Source organism: Aricia agestis, chromosome 4 (assembly GCF_905147365.1).
Source record: "Aricia agestis chromosome 4, ilAriAges1.1, whole genome shotgun sequence".
Taxonomy (NCBI): domain Eukaryota; kingdom Metazoa; phylum Arthropoda; class Insecta; order Lepidoptera; family Lycaenidae; genus Aricia; species Aricia agestis.
Window position 1 is genome coordinate 10,160,508 of NC_056409.1, and position 17,451 is coordinate 10,177,958.

A 17,451-nucleotide genomic window follows, 5' to 3' on the forward strand; every position below is an offset into this window, starting at 1 on the left:
CCATCTATTTTTAAATATACTTTAATAATAATAATACTCCCCACACCGGTTTCGGTGACGGTGGCCGGTTTCATTGAAACCAGGCCAGGTACGCAGGAGTAATTTTATAGTGCCCAAGTGTGTGCGCAGTACACAAGAGCACTATCTATTCCTTTTTACTCTCATAACCCAGTGGGACGGAAGACCGACACGACTGGCGAGAGATCAGGCGCAGGACCGACTTTTTACATGCCCATCCGACGCATGGATCATCTTACTTGTCAGACAATCAGGTGATCAGCCTGCATTGTTCTAACCAAACTTGGAAATAACATGTTTCCAACGCGGGATTCGAACCCACGACCTCCGGAGTCGAGAGCGACGCTCTAACCACTAGACCACGGAGGCGTTATATTTACAATAAATATACTTTATTGTAATTATAAGAGGTAACCTGCAGAATAATCAAGGCAATTTTAATATGATGAGTTTCGTTTATGTATATACCTAATTTTGTTTGCAATGTAGAGAGTGTTGGAGTTAAATGTGTAATTAGTAAGGTGTTTTGTATGTATTGTTATTTTAATTTTTACAATCAAATAATTATACATAAAAACATGCAATAAATTAATACTATTATACTAATTTTAAAGTTATTTGTAATGTAACAAACAAATCTTAAGCTAACTTTACATGGTAAAGGTTGTATTTTATTTATTTCACCACATTTCAGTCATTCATTTTGCAACTTTTGTATTTGAGCTTCATTGGTGATGTGAATAACCCGAGAGGTTTCGTCTTTTCTGACAAGGACTTTTCCGAAAGCCGTCCAGCAATATTTGTATTTTTTTGTCTTCACCAGGTCGCGGGCTAAGAAATATAAACGGGAACCTTTATTGGTAAGCTGCTCGGAAACAAAGACTGGCGACTCCATGTTAGTGGTAAATCCTAGATGCTTACACTGCAGCTTAGTCTTATTCTTTACAACTTTCCTTAAAAATTCATTTCGTAGTATAGTTGATCTCAGTTCCATTATTATAGGTGATATTTTTCCGCTCTCTTGTTTGACACCTTGTCTGTAGATGTCGTTTATGTCTCGAGATTCCAAACTCAGATCTATCGATTTCGATAAGGATATAACCATGTCGATTATGTCCTCGCGAGTTTCGTTGACTTTCCTGGGAACATTTCTTAACTCTATATAATTTTTACGTGCCGATCGTTGTAGATCCTCAATTTTATCCTCCAAATGAAATGAAAAATGAAAAAAAAGGTTTATTCAATAAACAGATACAGCTAACATACATTTTTTTATCTGCCAAACTGTACAACAGTTTGTAGGCAGATTTCGCTCACAATAATTAATTATACGAGTATGTAGCTAGCAATTAGGGTTGTTGAGGAAGTGATTATGAGGAAGAGGAGGAGGAAGAGGAATTGTCACGCGCAAATTTAGAGGATGCGGATGAGGAAGAGGATATTTTTTTGAGGAAGAGGATGCGGATGAGGAAGCGGAAGAGGAAGTACGTCCATATAGTACAGCGTTTCCCAATGTGGGCGATTACGCCTCCTTGTAGGCGCTGAAGGTCTAAAGGGGGGCAGTGTGGGACTCAGAAAAAATGGCGGCATTTTGTAGAGGCTGGGGGGGCTAATATTAGCGACAAATTTGTGGCAAAAGCCCCTTAATTTAAATTAGGAAAAGAAAGTAGGTGAAACAATGGGGGCACTTAAACATATTTTGTTCTCAAAGTGGGCAGTGGACAAAAAAAGTCTGGGAACCCCTGATATGTTCATCTTATAATGCTATCAATACGGCTTACGACATATTCTCTGGTTCTCTTGTCTCTTCTAAAAAGTCTCTTATGGGCATCTTCGGTTAGGGTAATGGCTGTCTTTTTTTTCCTTTTCTTTTTGTAACTGTATGTAATTTAGTATTTAGTTGACACAACTCTTTTATTTTGTTATGTGCATGTTGTGTTCACTTCCTAGAGAGATACATTCCCTAGTATTAGTCATTTTTATACTCTATTATTTATAACTGCATGTATTGTGAATTGTATCTTGTTTTGTGAACCAAATTAAAAAAAAATAAGTATATAGCACTACACTTCGGTCTCATTTCGATTTTCGATAAAAGAAATCAAATTATTAGATTACTAGATGTCCCGCGCGGCTTCGCCCGCGTAAATTAGAAATTTTACAGAATCCGTAGGTACATTTTCCCATAAAAAATATTTCCCCCGTTTTTCCCACATTTTCCTGAGTTTCTTCTGTCGTATTAGTCTTAGAGTAATAATATAATATAACCTTCTCGATAAATGATGAGTCTTACTCGATAAATGATCTATCTAACACTGAGATAAGTTTTTAAATCGGACCTGTAGTTTCTGAGATTGACGCGTTCAAGCAAACATACTCTTCAGGTTTATAATATTAGGTAGATATAGATTTTTTTTAATTATCGCTTGACAAACTCGAGTCTCGATCTAAAAGACTATGATATGGTAGTGATGATGATGATGATGATGATGAAGAATGTAATTTGCATAGTAGCATATGCTTTCTGTTCTTAAAACAACGCCGAAACTCCCAAACTTGTATCTATAAAGAATCAGGAATTCTCTCAGCACCTTCCGAACCACAGTATACCAGGTATATCTCGGTGCAAAATCTTACTTGTTGGTAGCATATGCTTAGAATACTTCTCACGAAACCGAAGTCACCATATATTTCCCTATAAGTTTTGAGGAGTTCCCTCGATTACTTATGGATCCTTCATCAGATCATCACTTTTCTGAATATAATACCAAATTGGGATGATACCCTATATACCAAAAGAAAAATTTTGAAAATCGGTTAACCAACGGCGGAGTAATCGTTGAATATAAGAAAACGAACATAACACCTCCCCCATTTTGAAAGTCGGTTAAAATTGTAGCCTATGTGTTATTTATTTAATATTTTAATCAGCACATGAATTGAATAACAAAATTTTTTTCAAATTAATCGTAGCACCATCTGTCAGGACAAACTAAAATTGAAATAGAATAATATTGAATGCGATGATAGCGCCGTCCGCCGGATCTAATGTAAAACATTCCAAAATCAACAACTCCTTATAAATAAGAAATTAATTGAAAAAACATTTTCCAGTAGACCAAACTGTAAATCTAAACCATTCTCGAATCTCCACGAACACACACAAAAAATTTCATCAAAATTGGCCAAGATAAGATAAATCCGTTCAGCCGTTCTCGAGTTTTAGCGAGACTAACGAACAGCAATTGATTTTTATATATATAGATTTATCTTTCGATTTCTATATAGTCTTATTAAAAAAATAATCGGACAGAGTAACAACTTAAGTTAGCTAAAATAAAAAAATAATCGGACAGAGTAACAACTGAAGTTAGCTAAAATTGTGTTTATTTATGTACTATGCAATTTTGTCGCGTTCGCGATTCACTTTCACTTTTGTTGAGTTTCAGAACGCGATATTAGGTCCTCCAACGCGCACGCGAATTTGAACTTTATGCAGCGGTAATAAATTACAAATTGACTCTCCATTTTATTTAGAAAACGTTTGTATGGGAAATAGAAAAATGCTGTTTTGAGGATTTTCCCGGCAATTATTCGAATTTTTCTCACCTTTTAAACCTTCCCTAGACCTCCACGAATAATTCAAGACCAAGATAAGATAAATCCGTTCAGCCGTTCTCGAGTTTTAGCGAGACTAACGAACAGCAATTGATTTTTATATATATAGATTCGCACTGCGTGCGTTTCTGCGTAGTGCGTACCTGCCTAAACAAAACAACGCTTGCTATATTATGTCAATAAAATTAAAACAAACAAGCAAGGAACAGCGCGGGTGGCGAGAGGGTAGGTCTCGCTCGCCCGGTCGGTACGCTCTGGCGTGTGCGTTGCCATGATTAGATACGCGACGCGCATGCGCAGTGAAATTCCTCATAAATTCCTCCTAAATTTTGAGGAAGCGATAGCGGAAGAGGATTTTTGTATTTTTATTTATGAGGATGCGGTAACGGTTGAGGAACCCAAATTATTGCGGAACTTCCTCATTATGAGGAAGAGGAAGAGGAATCCTCAGCAACCCTACTAGCAATACAGTATATGTACTATATAATTTAATAACAATGATATCAGTAACCTACCAATTTAACTCCTAGGACTTATTATTGTAGATTATTAAAATGATCTTATGTTTAATTTTGTTTCATCTTGTTTTATTGTAAGATAGAGTATGTGAGTGCGACTCTGTCTACATAATTATGTAAATGCCGCTTAGGCATCCTACCCCTACGACTTAGTCTTGGGATCAGTGTTAATAAACCACTAGGATGCCTAATGTAAATCATTCATGCTTATCTGACCATATTATAACATAGTAAGTAGTAATAATTTCTTGATAATAATATATTGTCTCAGAGGCACTTTCTGATAATAGTAAAATTAATTTTTCAATTTACGTTTTAAAATTAAAACAAAATAAATTGTTGTTTACTCTTATTAAATATAGAGAGAGTATGTGAGTGTGACTATGTCTGCATATATAATATGAGCGCACCTTAGGCATCCTAGCCCTAGGACTCAGTCTTGGCTGATCCCCGTTAAACTACTAGTATGCCTAAGGTTTGGTATTTATGCTTATCTAACACAATCACAAGGTCAATCCAGTATTGAGTAATAGAAATCTCTTGACATTTCTAACAAACATTCGCTTTATCATATCAGTCTTATTCCTTAATAAATCATTAGGTAACTTGTTAAATATTTTTGGTACTAAATGTTTTCTGTTTCTTTCACCATAGTAATTATTACAGGAAGGAACAACCAGTAGGTCATATTCTTTGTTTCTTAATGGCCTCATTCGCCTTATATAAGTTATAAACTCATCACTATTCCAATGTTCAACCGCTATATACAATATAAGCCGCTCATGGACCGGTAGTATCTTACATTCTGAAAATAACTGTAGGTAATCTGAACTTTTACATTGTATCTTCGTATCTTTGTCTACTAGAAATTTCATAAACTTAATCTGAAGCGCTTTTATTTTATCAAGATAAGTTTTGAAGGTTCGACCATAGCTTGTTAGTCCATAAAAGATCAATGAGTCAACTAGCGCATAGTACGCAGTGTATAAGGTTCCCCTATCTAATATTTGGCTAAGATGGTGAAATTTAACAAGCACCACTCGTAGTCTATCACATAATTTTTGAATTTGCAGTTTCCATGAAAAGCTTGAGTCCACGATTAGTCCCAGAATCTGTAATCCATGACCACTTCAATGCTAGCACACATGCAATTTGTACCATTGTTATGAATACATTCATATGTATGGCCTACAATCTTAGACATTCTACTAATGCAACGTAGATAAGGAGAACAGATATGCATGCACTTTGTCTTTTTAATGTTAATAATTATCCCGTTGTCGTGTGACCATTTAATGATGCTTGTTAAATCTTCTTGTATTTTTGACTCTATTAGGCTGAGATCAGTGTCCATATAAATCAGACAGGTATCATCTGCATACATATGAAAACGACAATTTTTAACAACTCTGCTCATACTGTTGACGTGCATTATATAGCCAACTGGACCACTGACAGAACCAGTAGGGACACCGCAGTCGATTATAGCGGGCCCTCCAGTGACGCCGTCAACGACAGTCTGGAGTGTTCAGTCTGTGAGATAAGCTCGGAACCAGTCGTTTAGTGGACCGGATATCCCACATTCTTCCATCGCTTGGAGCAGCTGGTGGTCGTAAGTGAACCTCCCTAGTACCGTAGTCGTGCTTCGCCCCTTACGGAAGCCATGCTGGGTGTCTGACAATATGTGATGCTTTTCAAGAAAATGGCTTATCTGCCCAACAATAAATTTTTCTACTATTTTGTTTATAACAGACAGTATGGCTATTGGCATATACTTTGAGTAGTCACTGTAAGAACCATGTTTGTAAATTGGTCTTATTAGATCAGTTTTAAGTTTTTGTGGATATAACCCCTTTTCCACACACAAATTAATAAATAATGCAATGACAGGACTTATTTTTTGCTTAATTAACTTAATTTCTCTTACTCTTATTTTGCCTGCCCCGGGGGACTTATCACAACTTAAATTATCTATAATTTTTTCTATGTCTCTAGACTGGGCCTTTACAAATCTCATACATACTTCACTACTTTTAATATAATCTGGTCTGATAAGGAATTTTTGACTACAAGTATGTTTAATGCTACTTATTTCTTTGGTGAAAGTATTAGAAAAGTTATTGCATATTAAGTTTAGATTACTCCCTGTTTTTCCTATATGTTTTAATATAAGATGATCTACACTTTGTTTTTTGTTTCCTGTCCATGTATTTATTTTGTTCCAGATTTTCTTAATATTTTTATTACACTTTAATATTTCATCTTTTTTATACTGTTTTTAGCACAATTAATATGTTTATTTACTTTGTTTCTATAGTAGTTGTATTGTAATCTTAGATTCATATCATAAGGTTTACTCTTCCATTTTTTGAACAACTTATCTCTGATTTTAATTATATTATGTTTATTTCTTTTGACATCCATGGCTTAGAAATCCTTTTTGTACTTACATTTAGCTGCATTTTCACCTCATTATACACATAAGAAAACACATCACTTATACTGTCATATAATTTTAAAGGACACTTACAGTCCAATAATTCAGTCCATGTTAAATTGATGTATTCCCGATTTTTGACTACTTCATTTTCTAGCTTATTAATTTTTTTATTAAATTCTTCATACTGATTCGATAGCAACGTTATAGATGTTTCAATATTAAGGTTTGTTTGTTGAATGTTGGTTAGATTAGCATAAAATATTCTTCAATTGACTTGATTTCTTCAATTGATTCTTCAATTGATTGATCTTGTGAAACTATAAACTTGTTGATAATATCCCTCATTTCATCTTTAAAGTTTTCAAATTCCATCGGCAAATGTTCCTCTGTGGGGTGCATTCAGTAGCCATTGTTTCGCTTAAGTCTGATGCTGATTGCGATTTATTCATGATTTTACTCAAAAGTTATTTTCTGAGGGTAGTTTTAGAAAAAAATTGTGGGAGTGGCTTCTATTAGCCAATGTACTTTAGTGGGTATTGCGCAAGGCGTGTACTTTGCCCAGCGGAATAATGGTGGTCTCTGGTCTTGCGCCGATTGGTTGGCAACTTTTGCAGCGTACCAGGAGCGCATGAGATTCTAGTGGCTAATTGGTTAGTGTTGTAACAGAGAAGTGTTACTCATAATGGCGCCAGTATCGTCAGCCGGAGAATCTTCAATGCGTTTATGCTCTGCTATTATTTTGCACTGATTTAATTTTTCAATTTGTTATTTAATAATTTTAAAGTAAAATAAAATAAACTTTGATAGCACAACTACACTCGTCGGTGGGCCGGGGGGAAGCCCCTTGGGGATAGAATTTCCAAAAACGTTTAAATACGTATCCATTCATTTTTTTTACAGTTTTTGCTCAGCGATGATGAATCAGTCAGTCAGTCAGTAAGTCAGTCAGGACATGTAATTTTATAAGTATAGATAGATTATCAAGGCACGCGGCGAGCGCGTAACCGCCACTGTACAAGGCGCGCTGATATGAATGTTATTTTAATGTTCTTTACGTCGATATTCGTACTGACAGACATTGACCTGCTAATTTTAGGGACTACTGGGCCTTAAGTGTGCGCAGAAGCTTTGTTCCTTATGTGGCGAACAGTATTCTGAATCACCGACTGAAGATTGGATTGAATGAAGCCTTTGTGGAGTCTGGTGGCAAAAACTGTGCTCCAGCTCCGCACACGGCACTTTTTTTTTTTTGTATTACATGTATGACGAAGTAACTAAATATTTCTAAGAGAAATTGTTCTCATATTTTAATTTAAGATGATTTTGTTGATTACTTTCTATAAGTAGTTACGAATTAAAATTATATTAAGTATTATTTTTTACCAAAAAATTTAAACCGACTTCCAAGGTAAAAACAATATTCTTAAAAATATGATCTAAAAAGTATGAAATAATTTTTAAGAATATTGTTTTTACCTTGGAAGTCGGTTTAAATTTTTTGTTAAAAAATAATAATTTTACTCTTTTTAGTTATTTACAATAGGGTAAGGCTTCATGCGTAAATAACCACTACGAATGTTAACTGCATATTCACATTTTGTTATTGTAAGATAAATTATGGTAAATGCTTGCAGTTATCTCAGCGATGCTGCAATTTTAAAACTTTTATCTTTAAAGGTTCAGGAGTTCTGTTCAGTACCTTCGGATCAAGAGACACCTTTTTTTGAAATTTCACTTATTTGTAACATATTTTGTTTAAGTTACTAGAAACAACTTCTTGACCGCCATTTGATTTTTTATAAATTTCAAGGATTTACAGAAACTGCTCATAGATCCCATCATTAGATCACCACTTTCGTAATTGTTATACAAAATTTAGATTATATCCTATACAACAACACAATAATTTTAAAAATCGGTCCACAAACAGCGAAATAATCATCAAAAACATCAGCTTCGATGCAAAATATCACGAAAAGTACAAAAAATTGGGTCATAATATTGTGATGACTCATGGTATAATAATTATGGTTGTGATGATGATGATTAATCAAATTGATATATTGGCTTATGCTTTCAGTTGTTTAAACAACGCCGAAATCCCCGAAACTGTATCTATAAGGTTTCAAAAGTTCTGTTGGGTACCTTCGGATCTAGGGGTTAACCTGGTACAAAATCTTACTTTTTTGTCGTATTTACCTCGAATGCTTCAGAAAAAATCGAAATCACTACATGTTTCCATACAAATTTCAAGGAGTCCCCTCGATTCCTTATGGATCCCATCATCAGATCACCACTTATGTGAACATGGTACCAAACTCGAGCTAAACCCTATACAACACAAAAATAATTTTGAAAATCGGATCATAAACGGCTGGGTAATCGTTGAACATACAAAAAAAAAGATACATACAGCTGAACGTATTAACTCCTCCTTTTTGGAAGTCGGTCAAAAAGAATATTCTTTACAATGTAAGCGGAAAAAAATTTAATTATTTACGACATCACATTAGAAACCCCAACAATAACAGTATATCCCCACTGTTTAATAAATGTTAATATACTTAATATACCTATAACCTTAATCTTGAATCACTCTATCTACTAAAGAAAACCGCATCAACATTCGTTGCATAGTAATTTTAAAGATTAAAGGGAACAAAGGGACATGAGTGAAAAAAACTTTGTTTTATAATATTTAGTGATAGTCTAAAATTACAATAGAACAATCAGAGAAATTAATTTCTAGGCAGATTGCGGACCTAAGTAATTTGGTCGCGTTTAAAGTTAAAGTTAAACCCAACCGACAGCCGATCACAATTAACATTGAATTGACATGATCCGACTACATGACGTTGGTCTGTCAACTACCTAGGAATCAATATCCTCGATGGTAGTAAATAACTAGTTATTTTAGTCACGACTGTAGCTGTTCAAATTGTAATCGAACACCAACTAAAGTAAATATGATCACCAAGTTTGACAGCTTCACCAAACTTCAAAATGTCTGATAAGTGACAACAGTGCCTGTTTTTTTTAATGGCTGTTTGCTACAAATAACCATAATAAATGTCAGTGTCAAGTATTAAATTGCGAGAAAAAATATTTCGTATGACGTTTCTCTCGGCGAAATCGACTACGTGACAAAACTCTAGACCCCCTCCCCCCCTCTCGTGACCGAGCGTAGTATTTTGAAGACACCCCCCCCCCCCCCCCCCCCCCCCAAATGGGTCACGTAGTATGGGTATGGTCCCTTATAATATTTTGTTGGTGCGTACACTACCCAAAGTGCTGCGTACACATACCCTGATACTGGGGTAATAGTGCGCAAACGGAAGGGTTATTGTTTTCTAAAGTTTCTTAAAATATAAGCTACTGAAAAATACTATTGTTGTGTTTAAGTTGGTGACAAATAAACAGACTTACAAATTAACACAGTTTTGTTTCATTGTACTAATAATATTTGAGTATTTTAAAGCATCAAACTTTAAATGAGCACACTTGACCCACAAGGACTCTGTAGTGCTAGCACGAAGCTAAAACAAAATTAGCTTCATGAGTGTTAGCATTCAACTTGGATCCTTTTCGTCAATTTAAAAAGAATACATCAACATCTGTGACATACAAAGTTTTGCCGGGAATGTAAAAGAGTGATGTTGTGTTTTTGTATTATTTTCCTAAAATTGTGTCAACTGGGTTTGGTAGGATGTTAACCATTACATATTCATTATCGTGCACAAGTGTAGGAAAGTGATGCAATATCCAGAAACGTGCTATTTTGTGTTCCTCCAAAACTGCATCGAAAGTATCATTAAAGCGTCTACCATTTTACTGAATCGACCATAAAGTTAATATTACCTAGCGGAATAGAGAAACAAAGGCCTGAGCAAGAGAGATGTCACTATTAGTAACACTGCGTGGTAAAAAGAGACGTGTGATAACATGACAGCAGCACTCTTTTTTTTGACGTCCAGTCGGCACGTGCCGCACGTTGACATTAAGTAATTTAATCTCATAGAATTCTGAATGTTCAATCATGCTTGTGTAAGTGTATACGTACACATATTTTTCGCCTATACAGTGTGTAACAAAAATAAGTGATAATACTTAAGGGTGTGTACGTGTTCTTTGTAGAGAGTTCACTGTGAAAGTAGCAGCTATGAAAGACGAAAAAAATTTTTCACTTTTGTATGGGCAAGGGCCCGAGCGTCACAAGTTTCCCCATACAAAAGTGAAAAAAAATTTTGGTCTTTCAGTGCTGCTACTTTCACAGTGAACTCTCTACAAGGAACACGTACACACCCTAAAGTATTATCACTTATTTTTGTGTACACCGTGTACAACGCCTCCGTGGTCTAGTGGTATAGAGCGCGGCTCTTAACTCGGAGGTCGTGGGTTCGATTCCCGCGTTGGAAACATGCTATTTCCAAGTTTGGTTAGGACAATGCAGGCTGATCACCTGATTGTCTGACAAGTAAGATGATCCATGCGTCGGATGGGCATGTAAAAAAGTCAGTCCTGCGCCTGATCTCTCGCCGGTCGTGTCGGTCTTCCGTCCCACTGGGTTACGAGAGTAAAGGAATAGAGAGCGCTCTTGTGTACTGCGCACACACTTGGGCACTATAAAATTACTCCTGCGTAGCTGGCCTGGTTTCAATGAAACCGGCCACCGTCACCGAAACCGGTGTGGGAGCCATTATTATTATTATTACACATATTTTTCACACATCTGTGTGTCTGTCAAACGAAACCGAAATTGGTTTTCATCTGAAAACCAATTTCGGTTTCGTTTGACAGCTCGAGATTGTTGCTCTATTCCGCTAGGTATATTAACTTTATGGAATCGACCGACTTGACTTCTTGACTGTATTGACTTTATACTTAGACATTGACTAAACCTTGGACCTGATGGACACGATTTAGAAAATCGTAATATAAAATATTGTTTTCCCGCCATTACATAATTTATACTCACTTTATACTCGACACTGGCCATGGTTATATAGCCAAAGTGCCATAAAAAGAACAAAATAACATTGACATACATATATTACTTGTCACTTGACAATTGACATATCCCAACATAACCTGAAAACTCCAGCTCCGAAACCGCTGATTTGGGAATTTTTATATTTTCTAACTATTGAGAGTGGTTTAATTTTGTGTTTTGGTAATTGTGATCTTTAATTTTACATAGAACACTTTTGTGTAATGTCCGTCCGTTATTTTTATTTGGATATAGAGGTAAAATTGTAAGTTACAAAATTGCATAACACCAACAGTGATTGCATTATAACTTTAATTCGTTTTAATAAATGATTAGCACATTTTTTGTAAATAATAATAGGGTAAATATTTTCTGCTTGTACTTGTTTTACCTCGTGAATTGAGTAGAATAAATACCGAATATCATAACAGTTAACACGACATAAATCATACATCATTATTTTTGACTGCTATAAAATTATGCATAATATCATGTCCAATAAAGCCATCATGGTTGTATAGAAAATAATGTTCTGTCTTCTGTCATTGCATAAAAGGTGTAACATTGTTTTATAACACCAGTAGTTGCTGTAACAAATATAATATGTGTTGTCCCAATTATTGATAGCTTAATTTGTAGAAAACTATTAAAGTTCTACAAATATGAATGTTTGAAGGTCTAAATTGGTTCAAAAAAATTGGAGTAAAGGATCTTTCTAAATTATGTTTCAGAAATTCACCTGAGCCATTGTACGCTCAACAAATAATACAAGGTGCAACCAAAGAACTATTTGGGGAGTGTGGGGTCATATCTACTGATATACTGAGTTTGCGGCCTGTAGATCAAAACTGTCGAGTCCTAGTTAGAGTGCCTGCCAGGTTCCTACGTAAACTACGAGCAGCATTAGCCCTATCCACAAAAGTGCTTTGTGTACACAACGAAGCCCCATCCTTGCAAGCTCTTGTATAATTATCGTAAGTTATTATGTTTAATTTCTAAAAGTATAATATAATCCATACTAATATTATAAATGCGAAAGTATCTCTGTCTGTCTGTCTGTCTGTCTGTCTTGCTTTCACGCCAAAACTACTGAACCGATTGCAATGAAATTGTGTATACAGTTATTCTAGAGTCTGAGAAAGGACATAGGCTACATTTTGATGTGGGAAAATATCTTATTTCCATGAAAATATCGATGAAAATGAATTCGCATTGAGCGTGGCCAGCGCTCATCCCGGGGGTCCTGGATTCGAGTCCCGCAGGCGGAACAAAAAGTTTTCAATGTTCCTGGGTCTTGGATGTGTATTAAAATAAAATTTCAAAAATCTTAAACATATTTTATGTATAATACTAGCTGTTGCCCGCGACTTCGTCCGCGTGGACTTTAGTTTATAGCGCGCGGTGTCAACAAAATTTGTGTCAAATTTAAAAACTTTTTAATACCCTGGTAAGTGCTTCCGGTGTAGCCGCGCCCTTAATTAATCAAAATACCCAAAAACAGCTATGCAGTGTGCACATAATCTATACTAATATTATAAATGCGAAAGTATCTCTGTCTGTCTGTCTGTCTGTCAGTCTCGCTTTCACGCCAAACGCCAAAACTTCCGAACCGATTGTAATGAAATTTTGTATACAGATAGTCTAAAGCCTGAGAAAGGACATAGGCTACTTTTTTACTGGAAAAAAGGGTTGTAAGGGGGTGAAAATGCGTAAATTTGTTCAAATTAAGTTAGTTCCAACAATTCATAATAGATGGCGCCGTGCGTCTTCTACATCGCGCTGACGCTTGCTCAAAAGTCTTTCTATAAGACGTGGTATCATCTTTTTAAGTTTCGATTTCTTTCGATTGTTATATCTATTCTACGGTATTAAATAACTCAGTACTTTATCTGTAGTGACATAACCTTAAATCTATCAATGATAAATAGTTTATGGGTAAAGTTGTGTAATTGGAGGGCTAAATAAGCTTTAAAATTTGGCATAAAGTATAAAGTTTAATATAAAAAAATGAAATACTTATTGTGTGCACACTGCACAGCTGTATTGATTTAAGGGGTACCAGGGTTTTTTTATAAAAGCTTTTGACACCAATTTTGTTGACATCGCGCGCTATAAACTGAAGTCCACGCGGACGAAGTCGCGGGCAACAGCTAGTATCATAATATAAGATTTTAAACTGCATTAAATTAAAAACAATACTTAAATTTGTTTTTGAAAGTAAAATGTAATCTCTTTTTTTTTTATTTAACAGTAGGTACTTCTTATGTACCATCAAAGAAATTGATTCCTCGGCAGTTGAGGTATGAAAGTCATAATTTGGTAGAGTTATGTTAATTCATACTAATAGTCATGATCTGTCTGCTAGGTTTGGTGTAACGCGACCAGATTATATAAGTCCGCCATCTGCCTAGGAATCAACTTCTTTGAGTATACATTTTAATATGCACAATAATAGTTAAAGTGTCAAGTACCTTACACAACAACAGTAAAAATGTAAACCTTTATCTAAGTCATGATATTTTAATGCTATTACAGGCAACCAAGATGGCTTCGAGAACTGTTTGGGAAACTGGTGAAAATGGAAAGGATGTTATAATAGTAGCCTCTAAGGAGGAGCTGGCAAAGCCCAGTACAGTAGAGCTGCCTGAGCCAGAGCAGCCACCCGGCTTGATCCTCAAAGATGGCTCTATTAACTGGGGCTGTCCCTGTTTAGGAGGCATGGCTACTGGGCCATGTGGCACACAGTTTAGAGAGGCTTTCTCCTGCTTCCACTACAGGTAAATGACATTATAGTTGCAATATTTTGTTTCACAAAATAGCAAATTCTTGTTGCTGTTTGCTTAAGATTTTCAAGATATTTAAGTTATATATACATATTAATTTTAATAATATCAATAATTATTTCTCAAACTTTATTATTTCAGATATAATTTTATTTCCAGACTTTATTGTAAAAAGAGAAAAATTTTGGATCATTTCTATATCCAAAATTTTTCAAAATAAAGTAAATGTTTGTAAATGTGTGTACAGCGACATCTCTCTTCTTTTTCGGTAAATATTTATATTTACTAAAACAACAGACAGATGTCGCTGTATTTGTGACATTGGTTTAGTTGCGATATTCGAAGCATAGATGGCGTTCTATGAAAAAAATCGGACTTTTCCAAAAATATTGTTTTTTTTAATAAATATAATTAAAACTTATAAAACGAGATAGAAGATAATTAATACTTAGTATAAAAACTGTTTTCAGTGAAGCAGAACCAAAAGGTAGCGATTGCTACGAGAAGTTCAGTACAATGCAGGAGTGTATGTCGCAGTATCCTGAGTTGTACGGGCGGGATGATGATGATGATGAGCTGGCTGCGGCGTTCGAGGCATCAGGGGACTCAGCCGTCGAGAGCACAGAGGCCGGAGAGGCTCCGGCAGTCACAGAAGCTGGACCGGCTCCGCCCGCGCCGGATATATCCGCCACGCCGGACCACTAGCCCGCTGCCATCTGCAACATACTACCTCTGAACCACTGAATACTGCGTTTGAAATAGAAATGTGCGACAAGGACTATGATTGAATCACAATTTGTTTAGAATTCACATATTCCTTTACTAAGGGCCTGTTTCACCACTTCCTGAAAGTGCAGAATAGGCTATCCACCTTGACTTGAATATACTTGACAGATGAATATATGGAGAATCTGTCAAAAAAGCTGTGAATAGCCTATTCGGCACTTCATCAGAAAGTGGTGAAACAGGCCCTTATAGGACACAATGTCAGCAATTCACAACGTTTCCATGACTTAACATTGCTCGGCAATTTCTATGCATGGTATGATGAAAAACGATAAAGTTGCATTTAATTAGAGAATTAGTTCTTACAACATCGACTGATAAAGTTTATGATTTTTTAGAAAAAAAAAAAATGGGGCAGCGATTGTGTAATTGATTGGTCACGGATGTGTAATTTGTAAGCATCACAAATAGACAAGTAACGCACAAGTATTATGCATTTTAAATGAACTTGTATGGACCACAGAGCAACACTCTAAACGCAGTATTTCAGTGTAGAGATATAATTTAAGTGGTATATAATGTATTTACCTCTGTAGGTAAATTGAGATGTTTGTTATATTTTGTTGTTATGACTTAGGGCACGGTCGGATATAGCTTAGTTACTGACAAGTCATGTGTATTATGTGTAGGTGAAAATTAAGTGTTACTAAAATGTATTCGCTTATAATTTGGAGTGCTCAATATTTTGAGAGATTAAATAAGAACAAATAGTGGTTGTTTCATTAAATTAATTTCATTAAAATTAGTTAGAATTAGTCGAAACTCGAATTCATTCAGATTATGTATTTTCAAGGGTTAAAAACTCAAATAAGCGGCTCAAGTGTAAGGGCCAACGCTAAAACACGGGCGGACGCGGACGCGGGCGCACGCGTCGGCAGACCGCCGCGGGCCACGAATCCGCGAGCGGGCGCCCGTCGCGTGCGCCCATCTCTTTTAGCGCTGCTAGTGTAATTTTTATCTCGAGCGTTTACAGTAGTGTCGAGTAGATTACCACGGATTATTTACTAATTTATTATTTGGCAAAAAGACGTCAACGGAAACAACGTCGACTGCGAAAAGCGTACGCCCGCGCCACAGTATAGCCACAATAGACATAACTCTGTCTACTCTGGTATAGCAATATGACATATTATAATATTGCTAAACTGTGCCCGCGCCGTGTGCCCCCCGTCTTAGATTATGTACCTACCCGCCGCGCGTGTGACAGTCCGTCGCCCGCGTCCGCGCTCCGTCGCACGCGCCTGCGCTGCGGAAGTAACAGAAAAAGTACAGATGTTTAAATTTTTTATATTAGGTTGAAGTTTACATTGATTTTAAGTCCAACGTAATAAATAATAACCTGCGTTGAAAACTGTAATGGTAATAATGTTTTCTCATTCTTCGCTTTATTGTCTAACATGGCGTGCGGGGACAGGCCAAGATAAAAATAAAAATTCCGTGGAGACAGTCTCGCATGGTTCTTAGCGTTTCACGGTTCTTGGCGAACACAAAGTAACGAGATCGTGTACGTTCCAGATAAAGTGGCAGCTTTGTGGCTTTGCCAGGTTATGCGATGCGCTCGTGCAGCTCTTATTCTGTAGCAATAAGATCGAGAGTCGCATACCCAGCTTCATATTAGCGTGGTCTGTGACACGTGAGCCGGCGACTCGCATGTAAAGTTTCGTTTGTTGTGTAAATGGATCAAGGATGTCTTTAGAAGCCATTGTAGCCAGTCGCAGGCGACCTCGCCAGCTCGCCTGCTCGATACGACTACTCAAACTACAATGCTCAACTTCTTCTGTCGTTAGCGGTTATGGCAGCATACTTAGTCGTATATGGAACTTGAAATTACAGCCCGTTGAAAGGGTAGTTACGACTTACGAGTTACAATGTAGCTACTTTGATAAGATCGTATGATTGTTTCTCGCCTTTATGTAAAAGAATCGCAAGTGTTTAATCTAATGAAATATGCAGTTATTGCCGTAAGGCCCCCGTAAGGGCTACTGGCGCCTGTGTGCAAAAAAAGGATTTTGGCGCCCCTTTAGGCAAATTTTTTGGGACCTTGGTTTTGTTAGAGGATGGCGCCCGTCTGCATTGCACACATTGCACATAATATGGTAGCGGGGGCCCTGACGCTATGCCGTATGCGTAATTTGAAATTTCGATGGGAAGTTTGTACCTACCTACAGGAGGAGCCGTACATTGTTACATAGCTTGGATCTACAAAAAAAAAACATTTACATCGTAAAGACAGAAACATTCGGATTTATTATAATGGTAGGTAACAATACGTCTTATGGTAAATACTAAATAATTTCAAAA

At 36.3% G+C, this 17,451-nt stretch overlaps 1 protein-coding gene across 3 annotated transcripts; it reads left to right on the forward strand.

Moving 5' to 3' along the window:
• Positions 1 to 11,679: 11,679 nt before the first annotated feature.
• Positions 11,680 to 15,223, forward strand: LOC121726448 (mitochondrial intermembrane space import and assembly protein 40-B). Of its 3 annotated transcripts, none has more exons than XM_042113827.1 (4): positions 11,680 to 11,846; positions 12,313 to 12,555; positions 14,117 to 14,358; positions 14,835 to 15,223. In XM_042113827.1, the coding sequence occupies exons 3-4, from the start codon at positions 14,126 to 14,128 to the stop codon at positions 15,067 to 15,069; spliced, it is 468 nt and encodes a 155-aa protein (XP_041969761.1). In that variant the 5' UTR covers positions 11,680 to 11,846; positions 12,313 to 12,555; positions 14,117 to 14,125; the 3' UTR covers positions 15,070 to 15,223. The 3 variants fall into 3 exon arrangements, with proteins under 3 accessions (XP_041969761.1, XP_041969762.1, XP_041969763.1); XM_042113828.1 differs by having other exon boundaries at positions 11,680 to 11,838; XM_042113829.1 differs by having other exon boundaries at positions 11,680 to 11,764.
• The last annotated feature ends 2,228 nt before the right edge of the window (positions 15,224 to 17,451 follow it).